Here is a 26,760-nt window from a genome sequence, read left to right on the forward strand (position 1 = left end):
ATTTTTCGTTGGGGTGGGATGGGATGCTGTGCTGTAGTTTCGTGGTTCGCTACGAAGTCTGCCACCCGGGTTCGATTCCTGCTCAGGGTCACCACCGCCCATTGACTGATTCTGTGAACCGGTCGCAAGATTACTGATCCCTCCCCAGTCATAACTGCAATGAATTACGCAGAGTGCACCAATCTAATTAACGTTGACGTTCAGAAACCCATTAAATGAAGCAGTTGGATGGTTGGATTAGTCAACTGCTCGCAGCTTCACGAGTCCTGATGTATTTATTAAACGAGGGGTTTGAAAATATTTCCACAGCTGGAGCCGCACGTGCCTAGAACGACTCGTCAGCCGTATGGGGGTGATGTATTTTACTCGACAATACCAAAAATAGCTGCAGCTCCAGCTTTTTTTGTTAAACAAGTTTACAAAATCATCAGCAAAAAAAAATCTCACAAGCCCTTTCAACGAACAACGAATGATTTCAAAGCATTGGGGGAATCGGTAGCACGGTGGTTTGTGCACAGCACTATGAAACCTGGATCTTATCGGTTCAATTCCCGGCCATGGCTGGTAACATCACCATGCTGAGCCGTGCTGGGCATGCTGGCCCGTGACCAGCATGGTGCAGTGTGGTCACAGCATGTCAGAGGCCTCATCACAAAGGGCTGTAGAATATTGTAAACAATTACAACCAAAGAATGTAAACTCTCAAAAAGTTGAAAACAATCGTTCTTTTACACTCAAGGCAGACATGGTATTTGCATGTGGGAGATGTTTTCATAACTACAGTAGAAACGTTTTATTTAGACAATTATTTTTACAGGCATAAAAAAATGCGTGACGTTCGTTACAAGTTTACATAACTTGTCATCCTTGCATGCTTCGCTTTAATGAGAAGGATTCTAAAATAGCTGTTCCCATCTTGTATCCAACTCGCACCAATATAACAAAGTGGCTCGGGGAATGACGGTCACGTGCACTGGGCCCAACTACGGCTGACAGCTGTAGGAGGCGTTTCGCTGCTGCTGCTGTTGCCAGGCTCAGGATACAACTGCTCGAGTCGAAATTCCGAGACACCGCGACACTCGGATGCCGAAGCTGCTCTTTATCACAAACAGCTGTGTGCTTGCACGCTCGGTCCGCAGACACGGTGACCATTGCCCCTGGCGTGACAAGAGACGGCTCGTGTCGGATGCACGGACGTGAATTCGAGTCACCTTATGCCCCCTTGGGAGCACTGGGGATTGTCGCATTACAGTAATCGTTCATGTGTTAGGGTAATCGGATTACCAGAGGTGGCACCAGTGAAGATATAGAATTGTGTGATCTGGTTATTGTTTCTTGGTTCCTATGAATGTATTACTTGTTTTTTTGTAGGGAAGGGACATCAGTAATCAGAATATGTATTTGGACTGGAGGAATACGATGAGCTATAACGCTCGTCTTCACATGTCCAGACATTAATTATGATTGATGCAAAGGCAGTAACAGCCAAAAGGTAGAGGTGACACTGTAATATTTAATCGCAGCGTTGCTGCTTCCAGTGATAAAGCAGCCGAATGTTTGTTAAATATTAATACAGTTGTCATAAAAGTCTTGGAGTCAGGGTTACTGCAGTGTACTTTTAAAATATTAAATTACTCTACAGAATTGTACGCCGTTTATTGAGAAGTAATACGTTTTGATTATTAAGGCTTTGGTCACTCAAGAGCTACTGTTAGGTAACTATTCATATGGAAATTTAAAAAAAACTGGTCATCATTAAAACATTTATTTTAGATCAGGACCCCATGGTGTAAAGTGTAGTCTCCAACTCTAAGTATCCTCTCTGTCTCTCTGGTCTCAATTTCCTCTGCAGGCCACTTGTTATTGACGAATGTGTCGACGAGTTTGTTTTATCCCCTTGAACGAGACATAATTAACAACGTTGCGTGTCTCATTGTAACAAGTGTCCCACGTGACTGAATGCAGTGTAACGTGTTAAATACAACGCAGTACCCTCATGCGTAGACAAACCCAGGGATGTACGCACACACAGGTCCTCGTCTTTGCGGCTAAAGTCGTGCTGTGTTATTTAAGTAGAGACACTGACGCGGCCACATTTCCCGTCGGTCAGAGCACTGAGCAGGCGCCGCTGAGAGCCTGGGGTTGAGAGTCGCGCATTCAGCAGCCGTCAGTCATTCAGCGGCGAGCGGAATTTCTCACACCGGTCATCAGTGACCGCACACAACAACAACAATAATTATCTTTTATAAAAGCCCAGCGTTCCGTTTGTCCGTTTTTGTCCGCCAACTAGATTATAAGAGAGCCTTTCAGACACTGGCGGAGCCAGTGGGGGGTGGGGTGGTATGTGCCCCCCCCCCCCAATTATCCGATCGAAATTAGGGATTTTGGGGTGTATTAGTAATAAATCGGCATTTTGACAGGACAATAGTCTGAGTCCATAATTGGCAAACAGTAACGGCAAAGCATATATACGTGACTCAGAATTGTGCGCAGTTGCGTCTACAGGACACGACTTCGCTGAAGTCATTCACCTTCAGCGAGCCGCGATGCTGATCACACAACGCGGTTCGAATTCGATCCTCGATCGATGGCTGCGCCATCGCCGCACACGCGTCGAATAAAAAGCAAGGGACAAGTCCTCACTTACTAACAACTCCTCTATCATTTCTCATTGCTGGAGGGGTTGCCCCCCCCCCTACCTGAAAATCCTGGCGCCGCCATTGCTTTCGGAAGGCCTGAATCAAATATTATAGAAAGTGGACCCCCACTTCCCTCCAGATGTGGGGGTAAAATGTTGATCCAAAAGGGTCACAACAATTTTCGATCCCCCCCCCCCCCAAATAAAAAAAATTCACCATCCTCCCAAAAAAAAGTAATCTCTTTTGTAGGCACATATATATACCAACACACCCTACATACAATCGTCAGTAGTATCTGCACACATTGGGGGGGGGGGGGCAGAAGAGGACATCAGTGGGGGCGTGGCACGACGCGGCTAGAATCCAGAATAAGGCGGCCGCCGAATTTCTGGTAATAAAACAAATCCTATTGTGGCTTTTCACCGAAATTGGCTGCATTCGAGCTCTGAAACTTGATTCGTTTTTGTTCGCTTGATTGACATTCATTAAAAACAACTTTTTTGTCAGGGCTCCTAAACGCGCGCACACTTAATGTGGATGAAGATGTCTTTAGAGGAGTGTCTGCGGAAGGAGTTACGTGGTATTGTCATCTGCATCCATCCTCTGACACGGGGTGATGCACTGTTAGCTGCACATGTCAGACTGCAACGTGTCTTCGTCTCGGGACGTAACATTAGGCGGAAAGTCAAATGAATTGTTTGAAATTAAGCCTAAAATGATTTTGTATGCGCTCTCGAGTGACTGCTTATCCCCACGTCTGGCCTTGAGCCAGCGTTGTTGGACATGGCACATTCTTGTGGTAGGAACTCGCATAGCAAAACCATCGTTAGTATCCCATCAGGCAATGGGGCAGCTTTACAGGCTAAGTCTTGCACGGTGTTCTGGGTCGACAGTGGCCAGGGATTGGATGGCGATTGTAAACTGGGGCTTCGTGCGATGTTGTTGCCATAAAAAAATACGTAAATGAGACTGGAGATCTTAATCATAGATGAAGAGACTGCGCTTAACGCATTGTATCCTCGTTTTATTGTCATGAGATCAGGGTGGAAGCCCTACAATTTCCTCTAGAGAGCCCTTCTAGAGGGTGTCATTGGCCTACTCTTCCACGCTGGCCGGACGTCTCGAAAGAGGGGTTCTATTTACATTTTAAGAAAGACAAAAATAAAATTTTTATTTCGATGTGATTTCTCAAAGTCTGCAAATGTATCCAGAATTAGTTCCTAAAAATATCTACTCGTGCAAAGCATTTGCCAGCGCTGGCGGGGCAGACAGTCTTTCCCCATCCTCCACATGTTCAGGCACTTAGGGGTAGTGGTGTGGGGGCAGACCCACAACAGTTCATTACCTCCCAGGCTGGGGGCAGCAGGCCATGGGAGGGGGATGGGTGCTGTGCTCACTTTCCTGCCAATGGTTGGATTGAGCGGCACTCAAGACCTGACAGCGGCGTGTGATATCTACCATCGAGCGCTGAAAGCTTACTCGCTCGCCCACTGTAGTCGACTTTAACAGCTACCGCAGGGAGGCATTTGCCGCTTCGCGAAGCCATCACACTAACGCATGAGATGATCACGTGGCTGTACGTTGGGCAGCACTGCACACTATGAACCCAACCATCCGAGTTTGATTCCTGGCCACGGTTAAGTGATACACTGATACTTGAAACAGGTCCCGGGCCCTCTCACCAACGCACACAGTCAAACAACATCCATGACTGATACTGCACGGGAGAGGGCCTCTATTTATCAGTGGATTGATAAGGAACTGTACGTTTTCTTTTACATGTTCTGATTAAATGCAATGCTCGGCTGACTGATATGGTTTGAAAATAATTAAGCATTCCAGGAGCACAATTGGCAAGTGATGTGGTATACTGTACGTTGTTTGATGAGTCACTAAGAGACGTCCATCGATTTCAATTTGGTGGCTGGATAAAAGGGTTGCCACCTCTGATGTACAAACAAATCAGGACATACCATGGACAGAATAAACGAATTTCTTTTAAACGGTCTTTTTGTGTTTAGTTTGTTGGGCCCTACCCCGCACCTCCGATTAGCACGTTTGGCTACGTACTGTGCGAAAGAAGTTCAACATACCGGAAGAGTGGTGAACTTAGATATACGTGCATTGTCTTGAGTGGTGTATACTTTTATTTTTTTACACAACCGACAGAAACCAGGAATGTTAATGTCTTCCCGGGGAGACTGAGCGAAAGATTTCCCGTGGCAGCAGCTAACTGCTGTCACCGTGTTTCACAGTGCACACGTTATTCTCACAGTCTACAGATTTCAGCCACAGCTTAGTAATGTCCATGACGCAGCATTACCTAAGTTCTGTATGCCATACAGTGGTTGTGTAACACCCTGTGTAACCATGCACAACACTTGGTCACTCTGTTTCATTGGCCAAATAAATAAATACAAATTACGTCCCAAAAAACGATGAGGTTTACTCTAATTTCACTGCAGTGGTTCCATAAAGTATCGGCCCTTTAGCATAAGGTTTCTGCAATCGCCTGGCTCAATTCGATCCACACACCACGATCCTGTCGATTTTAAGCCATTCTGAAAGTGCAGACTTGGGAGTGGCAGAAAATATGCTTTAAATTGAATAATTTTATGTCAGTGTTGTTGGAATTGCAGAAAGGCGCCGATTTTTCCACAAAAACTGCCATCGTTCCACTAAAACGAAGCACAATGATTGCCAAAAACTCCACACGAATGGGGCCCAGAGTGTCTTACAGACCAGCTCTGCAGATGCCGCTCTGAGTCTATAATTAAACATATTTATCACAGCAGAAAGTCAAAATATATTCCTGCTGTTCTCAAACAAAAGGAAAGGAAATGGAACAGAGCGAATAGCGGTCTTTGAGGTTTGGGCGAGAGGAGGGAGGAAGAGGTTTTGGGTACACGATGACTCATCGGCACCATTGTATCAAGACTATTATTCGTAATCATTGGTTGTTGAGTGTGTGTGTAGGACATACTTTTTACATTCGTCAACACTTCACTGTTACATCCATTGTGGTTTCAAAAATTCTTAAGTGTCTGTTGCAGTGTGTGACCATTCCGAGTGTCTTCCGGCTCAAATGACCATGTAGGTGTTGTTCATCTCTTGTTTACAGCCCGGAGCCAGCGGTGAAATTTCCACTTTTCTATGGCAGGGACAGGTCTATCCATAGGACAGCCACTGTTGACTTCCCCATTATGTGGTGTCTCAACGTGTGCCCATTATCTCCAAAAATGAATGTACGTATGTAGAACTTCTTTCACACGATACGTAGCCAAGCGTGCTCATCGGGGGTGCGAATGAAGGATCTGCGATCGTGCATTTGTGTAAGGCAAGCCAGTTCTCTCCTTGGCATGTTTGCAGATGCTGTCGTGACAGTGCAGAAGCATAGTTTTGTATTTTAGTGGCAGTGGTTCCATTTCTAGACCACTATCATAATCTTGCGTATGTAGATATGTTCGGGAGCTAAATACCGGCGTCGCGGTCTGTTAGCCACAATGAGAGGGCTACAGGAGAGTGGTTGTGTTGTTTAGTTATTCCTCCCCAGTTGAAGGAGCCCAGGCGATGGTAGTTTAGTTTTTGGCTCATAGATTGGAATGCATGGCCACAATCGCACTGTGGGTTATCTTGAATTTTCCATTTAGACCACTACTGTTTAATCATTACTATTTCTACGTTGACTCACATTTTAATCACACCGGGGGTTCTTTTCATTCTCGAGACCCAGGTATCACTTTAAAATTAAGCGTACGTCTCAACACAGACAAAATATGACATTAAACAAATATAACATCCATCAGAAAGGGCACGGCAAAGAATTAACATACACGTGCTATTTATTTGGTTGAATATTTTTATGACAAACTGTATTCAGCCAAATCAACCATTGCCACATTCGGTATTCACGCAAACGTTTTAGTGCAAGGCTATATCGTGAATGCGCTACGCTTCACAAACGAGTACAGTCGGCAGGAGCTTCACAATAAGGAGGTGAAATGTTGCTGGGTGGTTTTACTCAAGTAGGTAATTTCATGAGTAGTTTTCGAATTTAGACAGTTTGGACCACGACTCTGGCACAGATGGTCTACTCTTTTTTGGAATAACCTCTCGGAATCTTTTTTTTTTCGAGTCAATCCTCCGATTTAGCACGGTTGACTACATGTTTTTTTTTTGGTTGACGCTCCTGCTTTGTTAACCGGGTTTGGTTTCCTGGCTCGAACCGCAAGCCTCTACTGCCTAATGGAAAAAGGCACTACCGTTCGGCCACGTCACCGCCCCAAACGCCCTCGATTGACTGAGTGCAACATATGGCAGTGTGTGCAAAAGGTTATTGGAGAAAGCTTTCGAATTGCATCATCTCGAGTGCCCTGGGTCCACATTACAGTTTGTGCTGCTCACCTATTTCATTGTTTCAGATTGCTTTAAATGGATCAAAATAATCCTTGTAAATGCCAGGACGGGAAATCAACTGGGTATTAATTTTCATCACGAGTTGTGTCATTTGAAAAGTAGCGTTACACTGGAAGCCTTCTGATGATTCCTCAATGACCTCTTGGATTTATCATTAACTTTTAGTAGAAACCAATGCTGCTTGGTATGTTAGCACACTTTCACAATCGACGTGACGAAGACAGACACTTAACGCATTCCTGCGGAGGGAGCTGGTAGGAACGTTGGGTTGCTCGGTCAATGGCCAGGGTCAACGGCGGCGTGGTGTATTCCGCAAATATGCCCGACTGTGAGGGCGGGCACAAGCCGGCGTGAGTAGGTTAAACGTTGAGTTTTATAAGGGCACCACAGGGTGACCAGCCCCTCCCCACCCAGCCCCCCACCCAGCCCCTCCCCACCCTCCCCTCCCTCCCCACGCAGCCCCTCCCTGCACGACGGACACAATAATCCCCTGTGGACTGGTGTAACCAGGAGGTTCCTACCAGTATTAAAGTACTATCTGAAATGAGCAGCCAAACTTAAGGAACTGCCCCAGGGTGAGGCGGTGTTGGGCTGTGTGCGATGACCTGGACCAGAAGTTGGCAATCTGCGGCTATTTCAGGACTGCTGCTTCATGACGTCGTTTATGAAGGAGGACCACCATCTTATATTCACACGCATTGCGGCTCCTGAAATATTGGGATGGGTTTTTTTTCTTCTACCGAATTCGAAACAAAAGTACTCTTCTTGTTATTTTGATTGCCCACTCCTGGCTTAGACTTCTACAGTCTGCACTGTAAGGTTCGCCTTTGGACGACGTGCTCTGAAGGAGATCGGTTCTTCACCTGCTGATGATCAACACTTTGGAATTTCTGAAGTTGTAAATATTATTCAGTCCAGTCATGCGATTTCCTATGTGCTTACAAGATGGTGCATGGCTGCTCTTGCATAAACAGCATTCTCCTCCTCAAACAGTTATGTCAGTATGTTGAACTTCTTTCGCACCGTACGTAGCCAACCGTGCTAATCGGAGATGCGGGGGAAGGACAACAGACGAAACACAACAACAAGCAGTTCTAAAGAAATGAAAACAGAAATTGCGGCAGCTCGATACCTCCTCAGGCCTCATCCCACACTTCCCACCCCTCTCTCCCACCCATAACACCACCGTGGCACTCACACGGGTTGTTTTCAAATAATTCACAGCCCTTTGTCAATGGAATGCTACGTGAAGGCCTCCCAACATCATCTTTTACGCCGCGTGGCTTTTTTTGGCCATATGTCCCCACGCTGGCCTGCGTGGCTCGGTGAAGAAGGCCCGGCCACCTGGGTCAGATTTCGCCCTAGCTGGGAATTCAATTGAGATCATTGAGTTCATGACGCAGTGTTGCTAACTGCACCACCACTACCGCCCCCCATCATTACACTGCAAAATAACTTAGCCTAATCTTTTCAGCACACTTCGGTGTAAAAAAAAAAACACACTAACTTCATGGATAATTTATATGCAGCATTTCCAACATCAGGCTGCAGATCCTGAATGATGCTGGTCCTTACGTTGCGCCGTCAATGTGATTTAATCATCATCATCAGCCGTGATCCTTCCCACTGCTGGGAAAAAAAGATCTCCCCGAGGTGTCACCATCCCTCGCGGCACCAGCACACGAGCCCCTCTCGTCCCGTGGTTTGTCTGCCGCTCGCTCGCTAGTGACTCTCTCGTGACGTGTCCTGTCCGAACGAGGTCAGCTTACTCCCCCCCCCCCCCCCACGGTCAACGCGATGTCTAACATATTCCTGCGGAGGGAGCTGGTAGGAACGTTGGGTTGCTCGGTCAATGGCCAGAGTCAACGGCGGTGTGGTGTATTCCGCAAATATGGCCGACTGTGAGGGCGGGCACAAGCCGGCGTGAGTAGGTTCAACGTTGAGTTTTATAAGGGCACCACGGAGTGACCAGCCCCTCCCCACCCAGCCCAACCCCTCCCACCCCCCACCCAGCCCCACCCTCCTCACCCAGCCCCACCAAGCCCCTCCCCACCCTCCCCACCCAGCCCCTTCCTCCCCACGCAGCCCCTCCCTGCACGACGGACGGACGGACACAATAATCCCCTGTGGGCTGGTGTAACCAGGAGGTTCCTACCAGTATCCCATGGTGTATGAAGAGAAGTACTGTAAATATAAATGCCTTCCCCGGCCTGTTTTGCAAACCCTTACATAGTTTTCTCGTGGCACATTGGCTCACGCTCGGTTCGTTTTCATGCTTTTTTTTGCTTCAGCTACAAATAATCTCAGGGATGACAAATTTACTCCCCTGTGCGATGCAATGCAAGCAAAGCTCTTGCCTGCAGCCCTTCACTTGGACGCTTCTTGGCAATGGGAATGTGACCGCTGGTTGGGGCGCATCCATGTAAAACCAGGAAACTCGCCAGCTCTACACTCACCCGAATGGAAACCTCCTTTCCCCAATAGGCATTCATCACATGAGCAAAACATATATCACCGGCCAGAGGTTTATTTTTTTTATTAAGAAGCAAAAATTGTGGCTTGTATTTAGCTTACAACACGTGATTAATTTATGGGACTGTACGGCTTTATTTTCAGCATTAAAGTATCTCACAAAAACAATACCATTCTTCACTAGTTTCTGTTGTAAATCTGGATGCTTGCAATAGTTTAATACAATGGTGGATATATGTGCATCAGGAAACAAAGAACCACGTACATTTTGACTTAAAACTTTCGTAACTGCAGGAATTCATATTTTTGGTTCTTTGGGTAAAGTCACGGAGATAGAAAATAAAACGAAAATAAAAATTCAAAAAAATAGATTTTTTATTTTATTTATGAAATTTTATAAATACTTTGTTTACAAATCTCATTTTATTTTATTTTCTATCTACGTGACTTTACCGAAAGAACCAAGAATATAAAAGAACCACATCTTTCGACTTGTCCTTTTCAGTGTAAATTCTATTTGTCGTGCACACATAGAACCAACACTTCTATAGAAACCTGCATGGGCATCAAAGGAAAGAAGCACATCTTTGAACACAGCCACATGCACGCCAGTAACTGAGATCATGTTTTATCGAAGTCAAATGTGAGTTCTGCATGCCTCGTATACATTTACATCTGTGACCAAGTGGCAAAGACAAACGATCCCCCGTATAGCCTTCACAGACTCTTGGGAAAAGTGTTGTTAGCGAGCACCTCCGAATTCCGGAAAGGCACACGAGAGGGTGGGTGGCCAACACCACGCCCGGCCGCCTTTGTCTCCCGAGTGGCGATGTTTACACACCGCTCCAGGTACTCATTTGAGGCTGATTTCCCAGGACCGGTTCAAATAATCGTCACTGGTGTTGGCCGGGCTCGTGGTGAAGCGCACGAACTGTGACAGCACCACTCCCCAGCGTGGGAGACCACATTCGCTTTGATCTGCTCACTCCTTTTGGCCCGAATGCTGCGTTATCAGCTTGACCGTGAGCTCCACGTTTATTGTGTTTCTGCAGCAGCTGGGAAACAAGATGGTTTGACTTTCAACGCAAACGTGATTTGTAACGTTGAAATGTACCCGTGTATCGATTGTTAAATTGTAATGTGCAATGTAATTGAGGGAGTGTTGGCTTGGTGTGGTCTTAGACTGTTGTTGTTGTTGTTGTTTTGCTGCCTTGCCCCAAGCTTGCATTTGGTGTTGACATATCGGCGGGAATTGATGTACGTTGTCAAATTTGTACAACTATACTTGATTTATATTCATTCATTAAAATAAATTCCGACGTTACCTTTTCTCTATCTTGCGAGTGCAGATATTACTGTAAGGGAAGTACACGTGTTTTTTTCAAGCAAAGGGAACGGAGATAACAGAATGCGCCAATCCCTCCCAGGAATGCCACACTCTCAAGAGGGCAAACCAAGGTAGACATTCCTTGCAAAGTTTCATTCACTTTGGAGTGGGTTGTGCTGCTGGGTGGCACCCTGAAAACAGTGTAAAATTCCAACCACTTCCAATTACCTCTCCCCACTTGGCTGTCAATTCAAATGCGGAATGTGGAACATGATTTGCAGGTGTAATTGCGCCTCTCTCTTGACGTTTCCCCGGCTGAGCCCTCGTCCCACCCACCTTAGATCTCATTCCACGGTGTGGAATGCAAGCGGAGACAGAATGCATTCCACATATGGCAGAAGGCGTTTGGGCGAATCCTGTGGTGGAAAACTGTTGCACAGCTACTTTCTTGCAATTGCAGATATTCCGTTTACCAATATTCACTATTCACGTCCAAATGAAGGAACTAAACACGACGTACTTTTTTTTACCACGGTTGCCAAATAGAAGGGCCTATCAACCGCGGCACAAGGCAGGAGGAGGGCACACACGACGACAACACAGCCGATAAGAATGTTTATTCAGAGGAAGTGGAGGAAAGTAGTTCCAACATCCATCAATTCGAGGACAGCAGGGAAGGGATATTTTGCTCCCTACAAATATGGTAGTTGAACACAGTACTGTACGAGCAAGACGAAACGGCCAAAAGGGATGCTGGTATAGCATAGTCAAATCACTCAGTTTCAGGAAAGACAAATGTTGCAGCTTACAATGAGGTGCAATAGTTAAACACAGTACGGACCAGAGGAAACAGTCAAAGTGAGTCCTTCACGTAGAGTTCATTTGACGATGACTGGTGGTCGAAGCGATAAGAGTGATACATTACTGAATGAGAATGAGAGGAATTGTAGTGGATCAGCGAGCACAGCATCAACCCATCAACCGATACGGTGCCGCCCGCGATGGCAAGATGTTAACTCCCTCGTCCTGGTATGCAAGGCAGGGCCTGGGTTCGGATCCTGACCCTGATGCCTGCTGTATATTTGGAGTTTTTCACGTCTCTTTCCCCGTGGTCGCGTGGATTTTTTATATACGGGTTTTCCCTCCACCATTTAGAATCAACGTGCGTTTAGAGTATTGGGCTGTTATACATTTCCACACTACGATAAACCACTTCGTTGAGCTATCATTTGCTATCGCCAGGTCGCTTCTGAAGAAAGATCGATTGAGCTCAGTGGGCCTTACCTGGTAAAATAATAAGCAGCAGTAAGTCCTTGATAATTACCTTCCTATTTTCCTAGCATAAGATTTCATCCTCATCCAGTGTTCTTGTGGCACTGTTACCATATTTTCATCTTTGTAGCATAATCTATCCTCGTTCTCATCGTTGTATTTCACCTTTTTCCCTCCCAGGTCTCTACACAACATCCCAAGACGTTTCAGCTTTTTTTTTACAGACTTTATTCGCCTTCGATCTTTTTTGCATGAAGCAAAATGACATGTTCGGGAAAAACACATCAACAATTATTGTACACGTGCACATCAGGCACATAATGCAGAGTTAAAATATGCACGCGTGGTATACACATCTCTTTATTTCAACTCATTGAAACAGCATGCAGTTACACAACCCTGTGTCAAAAAAAAATCACATAAGTAGGAAATTGTAACATGATTATATATTTATAGAAATGGTTTTAATATTAACAAAAGAAAAAAATATCCATTGTGACTTGCACAATGCAATAAAAAATTGCACTTTTATCTTTTTAAAAATTCTAAATATGTAATACGAGAAAAAAAACCCGGACAAAAAGGCATTAACAGAATCGGTTACTTGAAAAGACATATTCTGAAAGGCAGACAGTTTATCTTATTCCGATAACACGAGATTACTGTTAAGTTCTCCACTTAATTCATGTGACAGTCATACAAACAACTCTCCTGCAAACTCCGAGAAGACTTATTTACAACTTGCCTAGGTTCTGACCACAAAACCACAACTGGCAATGTCTCACGATACCAGGACGACAAGCGCACTTGGCAACGACTTCCGCGTGGATTTTTTCGGATTGTACCGCGTGTTATTCCGCGTGATGTCCGACGTTTCGCTCCACAGTGCCGGGAACTTATCCAAGAAGTGAAATATTACATTTTCATAAAAATAGAGAGAAGAACTGAATGGAGCTCCCCTCCCGAACAAGCTTAGAGGCACGTGGAAAAAATATGCCAGGCGTCTTGCTCAACGGCAGGCGGTACAATTTTACAAACGCGTTGGAGAGCTATAACGCACAAACGCCGTGGTATAGTGTTTGCAAGTGCCCACTCAAATTCAAGAACTGATGTAACAGTGACAGCATTTGTAACAACACACCAGGTGGGGTTACTTTAAATACAATCACCATGGCCACAAGAGGCTTACTGATGGATCTAATGGTATAGCAATGTGTTAGTTGGGGGGTGGGGGGGGGAAAGAACCTAAACTGGATAGGTCTTTAATATAAACCGTATTTTTTCTAACCTAATGAACAAATCTGAATAGTCTTCCTTGTGAGTACCACCAAGGGCCCAGGGCAGCGACATCCAATGAGTTGACGACATCCGTTACACGTCTACTCTTACTCCCGATAGGAACGCACGTTTTAACTAATGAGATTATTCTGCTGCTATAAATGTCCAACTGACAAGGCCACCTCGTTCAGCTATCATTTGTGGACAGGTCTACTTTTGAAAAGTAAGTTAATACCTCGTTGGGCTTTATCTGGTAGGATAGGGATAGTTTAGTGTTGTGTTTGTATGTGTTTGGGTGATTTTTTCCCTTTCTTGTATTTTCCACGCCTATCATGTTTTGTATTGGTGTTGTGACGTTCTTACCTGCCCCCACTAGATATCAGTATGAATACATTCTGATTTGACTCTGAATATAAATTGGATGTGTGTGTCTGTGTAAATGCCCACAATGCAAGGGCCACATCTCCACTCGAGTTCGAATGGCGATTCGATGGCGTCAAATGTCCTAAAATAGGGATGGCGCAAGTCCCAATTGAGCGTTAAGACGTCCCTCATGCGATGATATAAAACATTGTTGTTGGTCTTAGCCAGGGCTGAACATTCCCAGGGAATATTTTCCAGGGCGCCAGATTATCCCCCCCCCCCCCCCCCACAATAGGCAGCCAAATAGTCAAAATAACGAGTCAAGGAATGGCTCACGCAGCTTGTACCACTGTAACTTGCTGAATATCTTCACTGCAACCCCCCCCCCCCCCAATTGCATCCAGAAAAATACGAATCGAAATATTTAACTGCGCTCATGATAGTATAACACTCTCGTGCTCAGGGCGCAATAAAAGCCACCAACCTATGTTGCCTTGTAGGCAATAACTTGAGAATGGGAGAACTTGTTTCAAAATCTGCAAGCGTGCAAGCAATGCATCACAGAGCGGGCTTAACGGGGAAATAATGTACACAGGACAAGCATTGGACAAAAGGGTACAGTATACCGAGAAAAGGGGTCCCACTTCAAATCCCATTGCACACACTCCGACTGCAGCATCTGCAATAGTAAAGCCACCGTGTTCGCTCATCCTAGCAGCAGGCATGCACACAGCGTTGTACTACTACTACACGTAATGTAAATATACAATTGTATGAATCATACAGAACTGTACAGTACAGTAATGTTTGTAATAAACTGTACAATGGCCTGTATCAAAGAACAGTAATACTGTATACAGTAAACCACAATGCATAGATTTGTTTACTTAATTAAACAAACTTGGAGCCCTCCTCCACCATCCCACTGCTGGCCAACTCACATGGACTCCCCACGGACACATCAGTCGTGATGGTTGTTCGACCATACTTCACCACGGTCGTCAGTGTGAATCGGTGAAGGAGTAGACGGACCCAGGACTGGTTCAGATATTACTCGCCAAATGTTCGCCACATTCCAGAACGTTTTCTGCCAATATACTCGTTGAACCTGTTAACGACACGTCCCAAACTATCGCATTCTCACAACAGAGTGTTGGGTCCTTCGTCACTTTGCTAAAACCTTCCAAACCACCGTAACAAAAACGTGTTAACTCCATTACACGTTGACCGACATTTAGTTTCGATTATTAGCCGCTCTGTGTCTTGCCCTCACTGCCAGCCTGCTGGGATGGGTGGCATTTCCACAACAGAAATGGGGGTTCAGGATGGCAATGAAATCCGGTGGCGACCTCAAAGAGCGGACCCCACGAGGGCTTTCTGTTCACACACACACACATAGCAATTGTGCAAAATGCAGATGATGGTGTAGCCGCTTTGCGAAGGGGGGCCGATTGGGAGCCGTTGCCAAACGTGATGATGCACGAACAATCACAAGCAGGCCAAGGAGAGGGGCAGGGTGGGGGGGGAGACCACGGAGAGCTTGAGCCAATGTACGGCGAGAACCACTTTAGGGGGCAAGCAAGTTCATTTGGAAAGGTGCCGAAAGCACCAACAGGAGCTTCTTGGCCACCGACAATATTTTCGTGACGTCTTGAATGTTGTTCCCTTGTTTGATTATTCCACCCCATATTTACTGCATTCCTTATTATTTACAATTACAAGCAAACTCGTATTTGGCCAATCATCAAAAACCATGACTCCTGAGCCAGGTGCATCGGTGAGGCTTTCTCAGAGTAATGAATCGCTGCCGCTCTCATAACAGTAGAGGTGTGCATCGAGTTCGAGCTTACACCTTCCAAGAAGGACCCCGACAGGACCTGGGGGGCTTGATCAGCCATACAAAGCTTACCTTCTGCGACTGCCAAACACACACCGAGACTTCCGTTTCCAAAAGCTCGTACAATAACGACGCGGGCTGCGTGACACGCCTGGCTGAGAGACGACAGCTCCTCGCTGATGGACCCACGCAGCACAGTCAATACATTTTTTTCCTTCCGCAAAAAACCCTGGTTCCCTGACGGTCAGCCAGCCGTCACGCGATCCCCGGCACCCTCGCGCACAGCAATCCTCTGTAACCACGAAGACGACGGCAAGTTGGCTGCCAAGGTCACATTCACTTCCACCTCCACAACAGCACAGCGATGTTCAACAAGACGGCTCATTGGGGGGGGGGGCACGGGGGGGGCACGGGGGGGGGGGGGCTTGGGGGGGGGGGCTACGGTGAGCCCCACTGCCCCATCTTTGACAACGCCAAGCAATGAATGTTGAAACCACCGGCTGATACCGACCTTGAGCTGGGCCCCGGAGGTCATCGAGGAGACGTGCACAAGTGCGCGGCACATTTCTATGCCGTGCATGATGAACTCAACACGCTCGTCACAAAAGAGACCGCTTCGGACACTGCGAGGGGAAGAAGGACGATGCATGGACATATTTTCCAGCGGAGACTTGAGGGCGTTGCTGGGGGTACGGGGCTCACCGAGCAATCCCTGTGGGAAGAATGCGCTCAGCCACCAGCTGGAAGGACATCGGAGCAATCGGCAGGAATTGGGTTACCTGCCAGCCAACCTCAGCTGCCATGTCTGCTTGCCTGGGCTGCTGACCTGCCTGTCTGCCTGCCTGCCTGTCTGTCTGTCTATCTGCCTGCCTGTCCTGCCTGCCTGCTTGGTTGCCTGCCTGCTTGCCTGTCTGTCTATCTGCCTGCCTGTCTGCCTGCCTGCTTGGTTGCCTGCCTGCTTGCCTGTCTGTCTATCTGCCTGCCTGCTTGGTTGCCTGTGCTCTCCGCGTGCCTATCTGGGCTGCTCGCCTGACTGTTTGTCTGCCGCAGCTGCCCCGCCTGCCTGCGTGCCCGAGCTGCTGGCCAGCCGACCTGCTTGCTTGCTTAAGGTGGAATTGTTCATCAGCGACAAAGACCAAACTCTCTATTGTTGTGAACTCTTGTCAATGCTCGCTGTCAAGCATTATAGAATTATGGTTCTTGGCGAGTTCAATGTGCATATTGACGTGGACGGAGATCCCCTTGGAAAGGATTTCATGAGTTTTTTTTTAAGCACTGTTGGTTTTGTTGAACACGTATCAAGCCCCCGATACACATTCACGGTCGCCCACTTGATCTAATTATCACCCGTGGTCTTGACACCCAGAATTTGTCTTATCAGCGATTCTTGCAACCATAGTCTATTTTGTTATTACTTTCGAATAATACCTCCCCTAAATACACCCCCAAGACTATTGTATGAAAACACAAGTCCCAATTCTTCCACTGCTGGGAAATTCTTGGAAGCTTTCTCCACTTCAGTTCCTATTTAATGTAGTGTACTCGCAGACATTTCAACAGCTCCACCCTAAGTACTATTTTGGATATCGAGGCACCCCTTACAAGAACAAAACATAAATTCAAAAGGTCATCCCGGTGGTTTCATGATACAGCTCGGGAGCTTAACCGTGCGGGGGCTGTAAGCTCGAACGTGAATGGGGGAAAATGACTCAATTACAGTTCTTATATCTCACCTGAAAAAAAAATCTGATTAAATATAAAGCTGCTCTGTCTTCAGATAGATCATCAACTATTGTATAAACAAATAAGAATCATCCTTGTGTTCTATTTAAAACGATCGCTAAACTAATAAGCTGAAGTTCTACATAAATACACAATTACAAGCAGGTTGTGATGACTTTATATTCATATTAGAAATCATATCAGATAATAGACTCTACCTAGATGATAAGTTCTGTAATAGCCATAAAGCTACTCAGGCCACGTAAAAGCAGATCATGTCTTTTAAGCTTTTGCTTCTATTAGCCAGCTTGATCCGATCTATTTAGTTGTTGGGACAAAATTAACTACATGTGCTTCATACCGTTCCCACTAAACTGTGTCAAGACGTATTTTCTACGTGAGATTTTTCTATGCTTTCTTTCCATGGAATATGCAGAGAGCTTGACGCCTTCATAACATCCAATGCTTGCTTATAGCAATGCTTTGTTTTCTGGTATTCACGAAAATGTGCGAAACTCAACTGCGGCTTGTGAAAAACTCCACTCCTGGGGTTTTAACAGGAAGACATGATTACATCACGCCGGTATTGGCAGCCCGAAGTTTGCTTCCTGTGAGATTTAGGATAGATTTTCAGGTCACACTTATTACCTAGCATTAAACGGCTTGGCCCCTTCATATGTAAATATTTTAACTCCGTATATATACCAACGCGACCAGGATGCAGGATTGCTCACTTACCCTAAGGGTTTAAAAAAACACAAAAGTGGTGGTGCATTTAGCTATTCGCCCCCCCCCCCCCCCCAAATGATGAACTCTGCTGCTGCCTGTTTCCGTATGGGAGTTGCCAAAGGTTTCGGTTTTTAAAGCTCGATTAAGACACTTACGCGAGCTATCGTTCACTTGTTTTACACTCTACAGCATTGCATTTTAATTGATCTCTGTGATGAATGTTTTCATCACTTATTACTGCCGCATAGTTATCGACGGAATTTGATTGCCGTTATGCTGTGGGTTTTTGTTCGTGAAGTGCGCTATACTGAATTAAAACATGTCTTGATTGTGTAAGAGCAAAGAAGGCATCAATGTAGTAATAGTGTGGCCGCTAACGGCGATCTAAAGGTGTTTAGTACAGCAACAAAGATATATGACGAGGCTCAGGTTATATAAGGCTTTAGAACGTGTTTTAAAAGTCATATTTTTGTAACTGTCATCAGCTATTTTGGTTTATCAGTGAAAAAACTTGCAGTTTTACAACAAGATGCCAAAGTTACCCGCATGAGAACACGCAGAGTTGGTGTGTTGTCTCTGTGTTACCCTGGCAACGAGACTGCACATTGCCAGGGGCGAACACGGAGCCCCCTTTAAATCTGAAGCGTCTTAGGAATTACATGGAATCGTCACTTTAATGGGTGGGTGGGAGTATGTGTGGAGTCACGTGCACTAGACGAGTATTAAAATAAGTACAGCACAGCATGTTGAGAGAGGAAAAAAAAATTATAACTCGTATGCACATTCCGTTATAATATTTCAGTATCTGAGAGTTTGTATTTTCAATCTACTGCGAACACTCAAGTCATTTGAAATTCATTGCCTGTAAGTGGGCGGAGGGGGGGGGGGTCGATATTTGAACATCGCAGACTCCACCGTGACGCAGGCCAGCTCGAACGCACACCGTGTATTCCTCACCTCTTCTTTCCAAGGAAAAGCCGAGGAGGGGGTCAAAGACTGCAAACGTCCCGTGACACGCGGAGCGATTAAAATCGCCTCCCTCTTACATTCTTTGCGGTCACCGTGACCTGAGCAACACAGGCGGACCGAAGAAGCAGCCTCGACTTGTGCTAAGACATTACTTTCATTTTTTTTAAAAGGCGCAAAACGGCTGCAATTTTCCACATTGACTGAAAACTCTGAAATACCGTAACATGTTCCCTGGGTCATCTGCTGTTTGAGGAGGGTGGGTGGAGGGACAGCTTAGTATGCAACAGCTGACTTATCCTTCTACAAAGAGCCATTTCACAAATACGTCTGCGTATTTCATAACCCGTGATAAATGTACGATGCGACACTAAATATGGCATTAAATACTTCCATAATACATGCTTTTGCTTAACTGTTTCATGCATCATTCGTCACTCGCAACAGGGGTCAGGAAACCCTAACTACATGCTTGATTTCTACTACTTCATTGATTTTTCTTTCTGGCTTTAATCTTCCGTTGGCAAACAACAGCTTTGAAAATCTCGCCTACGAAACACTCAACTCGAAGGCTTTCAGGTCCTACAATAGGCACAAAAGTACGTGTCGGTGCGTGTCCACGTTTAAACCTGTTTTCAGGACACCTTGTCCACAAAGGCACCGCAGAAAATTCGAAACGGAAGTCCGCAGCGTTCGTCACAAACCTCCACTGTGAGCAGGGTCCTCGCGCCAACAATGCTCCGTCACAGATTTTTGTACTTCTGTAAGGAATCATCCAGGCGACCGGCGATGGCCTGGTAGAACGCAATCTGTTGCTGGAGGTAGAGCTGCATGATCTGCCCAAAGTCCTTCACGCGCGTGCAGTGAAAGTGGTTGAACTCCGCAAGGGTCGCGTGCGACACCGTGTTGGTCCGCGTTTGAACCTCCGTCAGCTGACCGGCGTCCATCTTGCCCTCGTCGGCTGCCCGCTGGCTCTCCTTGACCTTAGCCACAGCACCTGTTGGCCACACGGACAAACGATTGCGGCGCTGAATTATAAAATATCTTTAATTATTATCCATTTCACATGTTGATATTTTTAAGTGAAAAGGACATTGTTTTTTGTCAAATGTCATCCGGTTGCTGTGGTTATGATGAACTGCAATGTTAACTTTTTTGTAGTTTTAGCATTTAGTGACTAAAACGCCCTTGTTGAGTCGTGAGCTACGTATGTTATAGGTGCTTTAAGAGGGTCAGATAACTTTTACAACAAATGTGTGGTACAGTGCACCTTTCATGTCAATAAATCATTAAATAGTCATGCCTTGTTTTAAAATCATAAAGTGAACGAAAAAAACAATAAAAATATGTAAAATGTTGCTATATAGAATACATTTGGAATTTTCTACCACTGGCTAGAACTTATATAATGGGCTTCAAGGAGAGGAAACTAAACTGTAGTCCAGTGTTTATTAATTGTAGGCCTCTTGCAAGTTGCACCATCGGGGGCATGATGCAACTTCCGCCAATGCTGTGAGGTTCCTGCAGTGTGCAGTGGCATCATTTGCATGTGAATATAAATAATTGGTATTCACAGACGAGTAGCCAGTGAGGGATAAACGAGGACTGGAGTGGAGAAATACTGCTCAAGCTGGTAGAAATCTCAACTATGATGTGCTGTTATGCCTGACGAAATATATTATAACTCCTAAAATGGTGTTTATAAAATACTTTCGTTTATACATATTTAGGCAAGATTTTCATTGTAACTATTACAATATAGTTATTTGAGTTAGGCCTCACATGAAGTTTAAGATTCAAACTATATAGGCAAATGTAGTCCCTTTGTTCCAAGTGTCTGCCTAGCAATAGCACATGGTAGATTAGACGACAGTTCTCACATTACACGTGACAATGACGAACACTGCTATACTGGGACAACGCAGTACCAATTTGACAGGGTTCTAAAATTAATGGCACCTAAACAATAGAAAAATATCACAGCAGCATTTCAGGTTATTCTCTTCACGCCAACGCCAGCTACTGTATATGAAAAGATTTGACGTAAACAATCTACACCTTTTTGTATGTGAATGATGTCTGGGAAATTGGCGAGCAGTCCTTGGTAGAGGCACGTCACGTCCATCAGGGGCTGGAGGTCCTGCTGTGGCTGTTGTGCAAATAGCTCCCCGATTGCCACGTAGGTGTTGCCTGTGTGGGCGATTGCTTTGGTGAGGTTGTCCGAATAGTGCTGATCATCCTGCTCAAACGACTGTCCCAGATTCTCGAACACCTGGCCCATCTTCTGAAAGTCGCGCTTGTAGTCAATGCAATGTTTGCGTGCCATCTCCCCAGCCGTGCCATTGAGCAGGACCACACTTTCATCCATTCTTTTGGAGAAGCTTCTGAAAGATTCGGTCCGTGCCTCGACGTCCTGCAGGTCCAGCTGTGACGTTGGCGGTGCACTGATGGTCAGGTAGAACTTGGCTCCCACGGCATCATCTTTCTCAGCCCTTCGCTTGCCCTGCTTCCACGCTTTCTCGTCGGTGCACGTGAGAAAGTGCTGGAAGGCGTCGCACTGCGCGAGCACCGGATGGCCCGTCATATGATTCATCCAGAGGATGAGGCCCCGCCTGCGCTTCTGAACAAAGTCCTCCACAAAGCGCCCGGTCGCCTGCTTCTCGGGCAGGTGGGGCACCGACACCACGGGAAACTTCTGCACGAGGCGACCATACAACCAGTCGAAGTGCTTATAACGACGGCTCACCGCCCTCCCCGTAAACGTGGGCGTCAGGCGGTAGGAGATGAAGCTCTTCATGCCTTTGAACTTGGTCTGCTTGGTGGGGTCCTCGATGGAGCAGGTGAATGGGAACGGGTTGTCGGGCCACGCCGGCCCGCGCTCTGCGATGTCGACGCGGACGCGGTCACCCACGTTGACGGTGCAGCCCGTCACGTCGCCCGAGATGAACGCCTCGCCGCCGGCCTTCACGTAGCGAGACAGCGACGAGACGCCCAGGGCGGAGGTGACCGTGCCGTTGGCCCCGAACTGGCCGTGGGTGCTGCTGCTGTCCACGGTGGACGAGTTGTCGTCCCAGTCTGCATCCCAGTCGTCCTGGTCCTGCTCTGCGGGCTGCTGGGGCCACGTGCCTGCTGGAGTTTGTTGCTGATGATATGCACAACAGCACGGCGATGGCGGTTTGGATACGTCATCTACTTTTACGGTCGAAAAACTTTAAACATGTTGCCATCATAACATTAATGAATACCACGAAATGTGTGTTTATGATTAAAATATCAGCTGTTCTCTTCAAAGTAAAATCCACAAATTTAATGTCTAAAATATGTTATTTTTGTACAAGTCTACCAATCTCGTGACCCTCTAAATTTTGCTAATGAAAATGTGTCAATGGCATCTCATCTGGTTGCAGTGCAAAGACATTACATTGAGTATCTTTAACAAGGTTCCCTCCATGTTAAAACCAATTTCATTACAGTACCCCAACTAGAAATTGCCCATGAAATGTCACGAGTGAATTCCCCTCCCCCCTCATATAGCAACATTCTGTGGTAGTGAAACTCCCAGCCCTCACACACAGACCAAAATCACAAATATCCCCCACGTGGCCTTTAACAAACTTTCGGGGCAGGTCCTGATATCGCCAGCGCCACTCACGGCCACCTTTGTATCCCCAATGCTGAGCAATTTTTTTATACACCAGGGACTCAATTCAAGTTACAATGATTGACGATACTGAATGGGCAGTGGTGCACGAGCACAAATAACAAAAAAAATTCAACACGTTCGTAAATAACCCTGCCTCAAAAGAACATATAAAGTTTTGCGCCATTAGCCCTCTTTTCACAGCACGTTATTTAACGCTGAGTCGACCTATAGGAGGAAAATAAATGGTATAGACACACGGCACTTTCGCATCGGCGGTGCGCAAACCACAGCACCACCACTCCCAAAACCACTGCACCACCACTCCCCAAACCACTGCACCACCACTCCCCAAACCACAGCACCACCACTCCCCAAACCACAGCAACACCACTCCCCAAACCACTGCACCACCACTCCCCAAACCACTGCACCACCACTCCCCAAACCACTGCACCACCACTCCCCGAACCACTGCACCACCACTCCCCGAACCACTGCACCATCACTCCCCGAACCACAGCACCACCACTCCCCAAACCACTGCACCACCACTCCCCAAACCACTGCACCACCACTCCCCAAACCACAGCACCACCACTCCCCAAGCCACTGCACCACCACTCCCCAAACCACTGCACCATCACTCCCCAAATCACTGCACCACCACTCCCCAAACCACAGCACCACCACTCCCCAAACCACTGCACCACCACTCCCCAAACCACAGCACCACCACTCCCCAAACCACAGCACCACCACTCCCAAAACCACTGCACCACCACTCCCCAAACCACTGCACCACCACTCCCCAAACCACTGCACCACCACTCCCCAAACCACTGCACCACCACTCCGCAAACCACTGCACCACCACTCCCCAAACCACTGCACCACCACTCCCCAAACCACTGCACCACCACTCCGCAAACCACTGCACCACCACTCCCCAAACCACTGCACCACCACTCCCCAAACCACTGCACCACCACTCCGCAAACCACTGCACCACCACTCCCCGCACAGAGACAACAAAGACAACGGTACCTCTGAAGCCTAGCGTTGTTTTTGGGGCATACAGTATTCTGCGAGATGGAAACAGTTAAGTCAGCACACACACACAAAGACACTGAAACACAAACATTTTAGACTAAAACAAACGTATGGATTAAGTTTTACTGCATCCAGATTTTTTTTAAACGCTTCCCAGCAGCTTCTCAACTCAAAAGACGGGGTAGAGAGGGTTCTTGAAAGAGTTTCAGACATTTAAAAAATATATATCCAGTTAAGATCAGCACGGTGAGAATATTCGTTCACGGCTTTACCGATGACAACTCTCGGTCATAAATGCCGGAGTTAGTTACACAACTCCGTTAGTGACTCAACTCCGTTAGTGACTCAACTCCGTTAGTGACTCAACTCCGTTAGTGACTCAACTCCGTTAGTGACTCAACTCCGTTAGTTACTCAACTCGGGACGCCGTGAGACGATGGGTGCACAACGCGAATGGCGAAGATCCTTACACTGCACGTACACAGTCCTGTTTAAGTACTGCCATGATGTAGGCACCGTGGTGCTGGTGCTTGCCGCCTTATCTGCCGACGAACACTTTACCCGGACAGTGCCCGGGTGTTGTAAGAATCTAAGCAGGGTTTTCAGCCTGGATATTCCTTTTTAGATTTGCAATCACCACGTTCGTAAACACGCAGAGCTGCGATAGGCGTTGTGGACAGAAGAGGACGCGGCTAACAGCCATCGCTATGCACCAAACCTTCACAAATCCACACTGACCAGTTTGGTGAAGTATGGTCCAGGCCCACACCCGGCAGTGTATTGACAAAACTGCCGGCGTGTGCACTTGACTGCCCCACGTGTTTGCGTGTTCTAACCCATTGCATGGCAACACCATTGAGCCGGTGTCTATCCACTGCTGGGTTGAAGATCTTCGCCACTGAACTCAGCGCTGCTGCTGCTGCTGCCACCGCCAATCTCATCAATTCAAACATCGGAGTTGATCATTTAAACAAACAAAAAAAGACCCGAAAGAAAAAAAATCCACATCCAACGTCGCAAATCCCAAACACATTATTATCATTATCTCTCGGTATCTCTCTGTATCTCACCTGGTTGTAAAAAGTCTTGAAATTGTGCGACTGCTGCTGGTTGCTGGCGCTCCAGGCTGCAGCGGTGGCGGTCTGCGCCAGGCTCCCATCGCGAGCAGCTGACGCCACTCGCTGGCTCCCGGCCACATCCCTGACACCGCCACCACCACCGTCACCTTCGTCGTTCTCGTCGGGCAAAAACTCCACGTACGTGGCCGGGAAGAGACCTCTCTCGCCTCGCATGTTGGTGCCCTCGAACCATCCGTCGCCGACGCCCTCGTTGAAAACGGTGAGGATCTCTCGCTCCCTGATGGAGATCTCGCCCTCGTTCTCGCTCTGGAAGTCGTACAAGGCGCGGGCCCGGCGCGACACCATGGTTCAACGGCGGTGCAGGACGATGAAGACGATGGTGATGATGGTGGTGGTTGAATAAGGATGGAGGGGAGGAAGAACCACCGTTTTTGTTTCTGAAGCCGAGCAACGGTGGAGTTTGGTGTGTGAGCGAGAAGGCGGGGCGTGTGGAGCGTGATGGGTCCGGTCTGTGTGTGTGTGCGGGAGAGAGGAGGGAAGAGAGAGAGCGAGAGTAGCACGCCCTCTCTGTCGCGGCGACGTCACTAATGCTAATACACAAACAACAACAAGAAGAAGAAGAAGCAAAAGAGAGGAAAATCCCACGAATAGCCTCTAACCACGCCAGGCTGTTTGGGGCTAATGCCGTTTGCGAAAGTGTTGTGAGCCCGGCTGCCTTTGTCTCCCCAGTGGCGATGTTTGCGCACAGCAACAGGTACTGGTCATCCAAAGGCTGAGCAAACTATACCGTGGCTTTTTGTTTGTACATCTTGAGAATAATAGCAGGGAAACGAACAACGCGAGCGTGGAGATGGAGCCATGGAATCGTTCGTCTGGTGTGCTTTTGGCGGATGATCGCATTGCAGGATTGCGAGTGGCCTTCATCCAGCAGTGGAATGACAATGGCTGATGATGATGATGATGCTTCAGTACAGATTGGGAGGAGAGGGAGAGCCAGTGTTTGGGAATCAAAGTCAAAAGAGTTGTGTCCGATTGTGTCCGCAAACCGCTCCCCATAAAACTGGTGTTCGATATTAGAAAGCCACTGGTAGCTATGCACTTTGAAATCTAAATTTTTTTTAAATGAATTTCTTTAGAACTGCTTTTGTGTGTTTAGTTGTGACCCTCCCCCACACCCTCCGATCAGCCACGGTTGGGTACGTACGGTGCGAAAGAAGTCCAGCGAATTTGCTGTACCCCGTGCGAACCTTTGACAATGTGTTAAGAATGTCAATGTGTTCAGTAAAAGATACAAGATGGCTTGAAGCAACCACAATTGACAATGATTAACTGTACAATGGTACAGGGAGAAAGTTAAAGGTGCAGCCCTGAAATTGCTTCCTCGGGCTACTGCTGGCGGAAGGGCCTCCGCCATCGAGGGGAGCTCGCCTTTCATATCCCCTTTCATGGGGCTTTTGGCCTACTCTTCCACGCTCGAAGTGGATCGACATCCAGCGGCGGATCAAGCATGTTCGCACGGGACGTGTCCCTGTGTTGCAACGCATTTCACACAGTGACTATCTCCTGCTGGATGAATGGCCTTCCAACCACAGTCCATCGGAATTGATCTCTCATCCATGCACATCCTGGCGGTATCGATGAAGTCCTCACACTGCGTCGACCACGAGGAACTTTTGCATTTACTACAATGTGCCGTACGACAGAAGAAGAAGAACTGATCGCATCGTCCCATCTCCGCTGATGGTCGTTCCCACAAATCGTCGCCAAGTTACTCAGCGTCGCCCATTGCGCGTTAAAGCCTCGCGAAGAGTTAACGGACGCACACAGCAAAAGACGCGGCGTGGATTTGCGGATCGGAGGATCGGGATTGTGTTTGGCAAAGCAATCGCCGCTCCGTGATCCGCAACTCCGCTCCGAGATCCGTGATTCCGCGGTTTCACGCGAGCCCTGGAGCGGAAGCGCCGCCG

General features: G+C 47.1%; 1 protein-coding gene across 7 annotated transcripts; it reads right to left on the reverse strand.

Moving 5' to 3' along the window:
• Positions 1 to 12,324: 12,324 nt before the first annotated feature.
• Positions 12,325 to 25,463, reverse strand: SNX18 (sorting nexin 18). 7 transcript variants are annotated; one of them, XR_009755294.1, is made up of 5 exons: positions 24,785 to 25,463; positions 21,080 to 22,163; positions 19,726 to 20,018; positions 16,116 to 16,227; positions 12,326 to 15,896 (listed from the first exon to the last, which is right to left on the reverse strand). XR_009755294.1 is itself a non-coding variant. In XM_061553859.1 (4 exons), the coding sequence occupies exons 1-3, from the start codon at positions 25,136 to 25,138 to the stop codon at positions 19,765 to 19,767; spliced, it is 1,692 nt and encodes a 563-aa protein (XP_061409843.1). In that variant the 5' UTR covers positions 25,139 to 25,462; the 3' UTR covers positions 12,325 to 19,122; positions 19,726 to 19,764. The 7 variants fall into 7 exon arrangements, 3 of the variants coding, with proteins under 3 accessions (XP_061409843.1, XP_061409842.1, XP_061409844.1); XR_009755293.1 differs by adding an exon at positions 19,013 to 19,122 and having other exon boundaries at positions 12,326 to 16,227; positions 24,785 to 25,462; XR_009755292.1 differs by having other exon boundaries at positions 12,325 to 16,227; positions 19,013 to 20,018; positions 24,785 to 25,462.
• Between the last annotated feature and the right edge of the window lie 1,297 nt (positions 25,464 to 26,760).

Source organism: Lethenteron reissneri, chromosome 18 (assembly GCF_015708825.2).
Source record: "Lethenteron reissneri isolate LAM-NWPU_2019-01 chromosome 18, ASM1570882v1, whole genome shotgun sequence".
Taxonomy (NCBI): Eukaryota; Metazoa; Chordata; class Hyperoartia; order Petromyzontiformes; family Petromyzontidae; genus Lethenteron; species Lethenteron reissneri.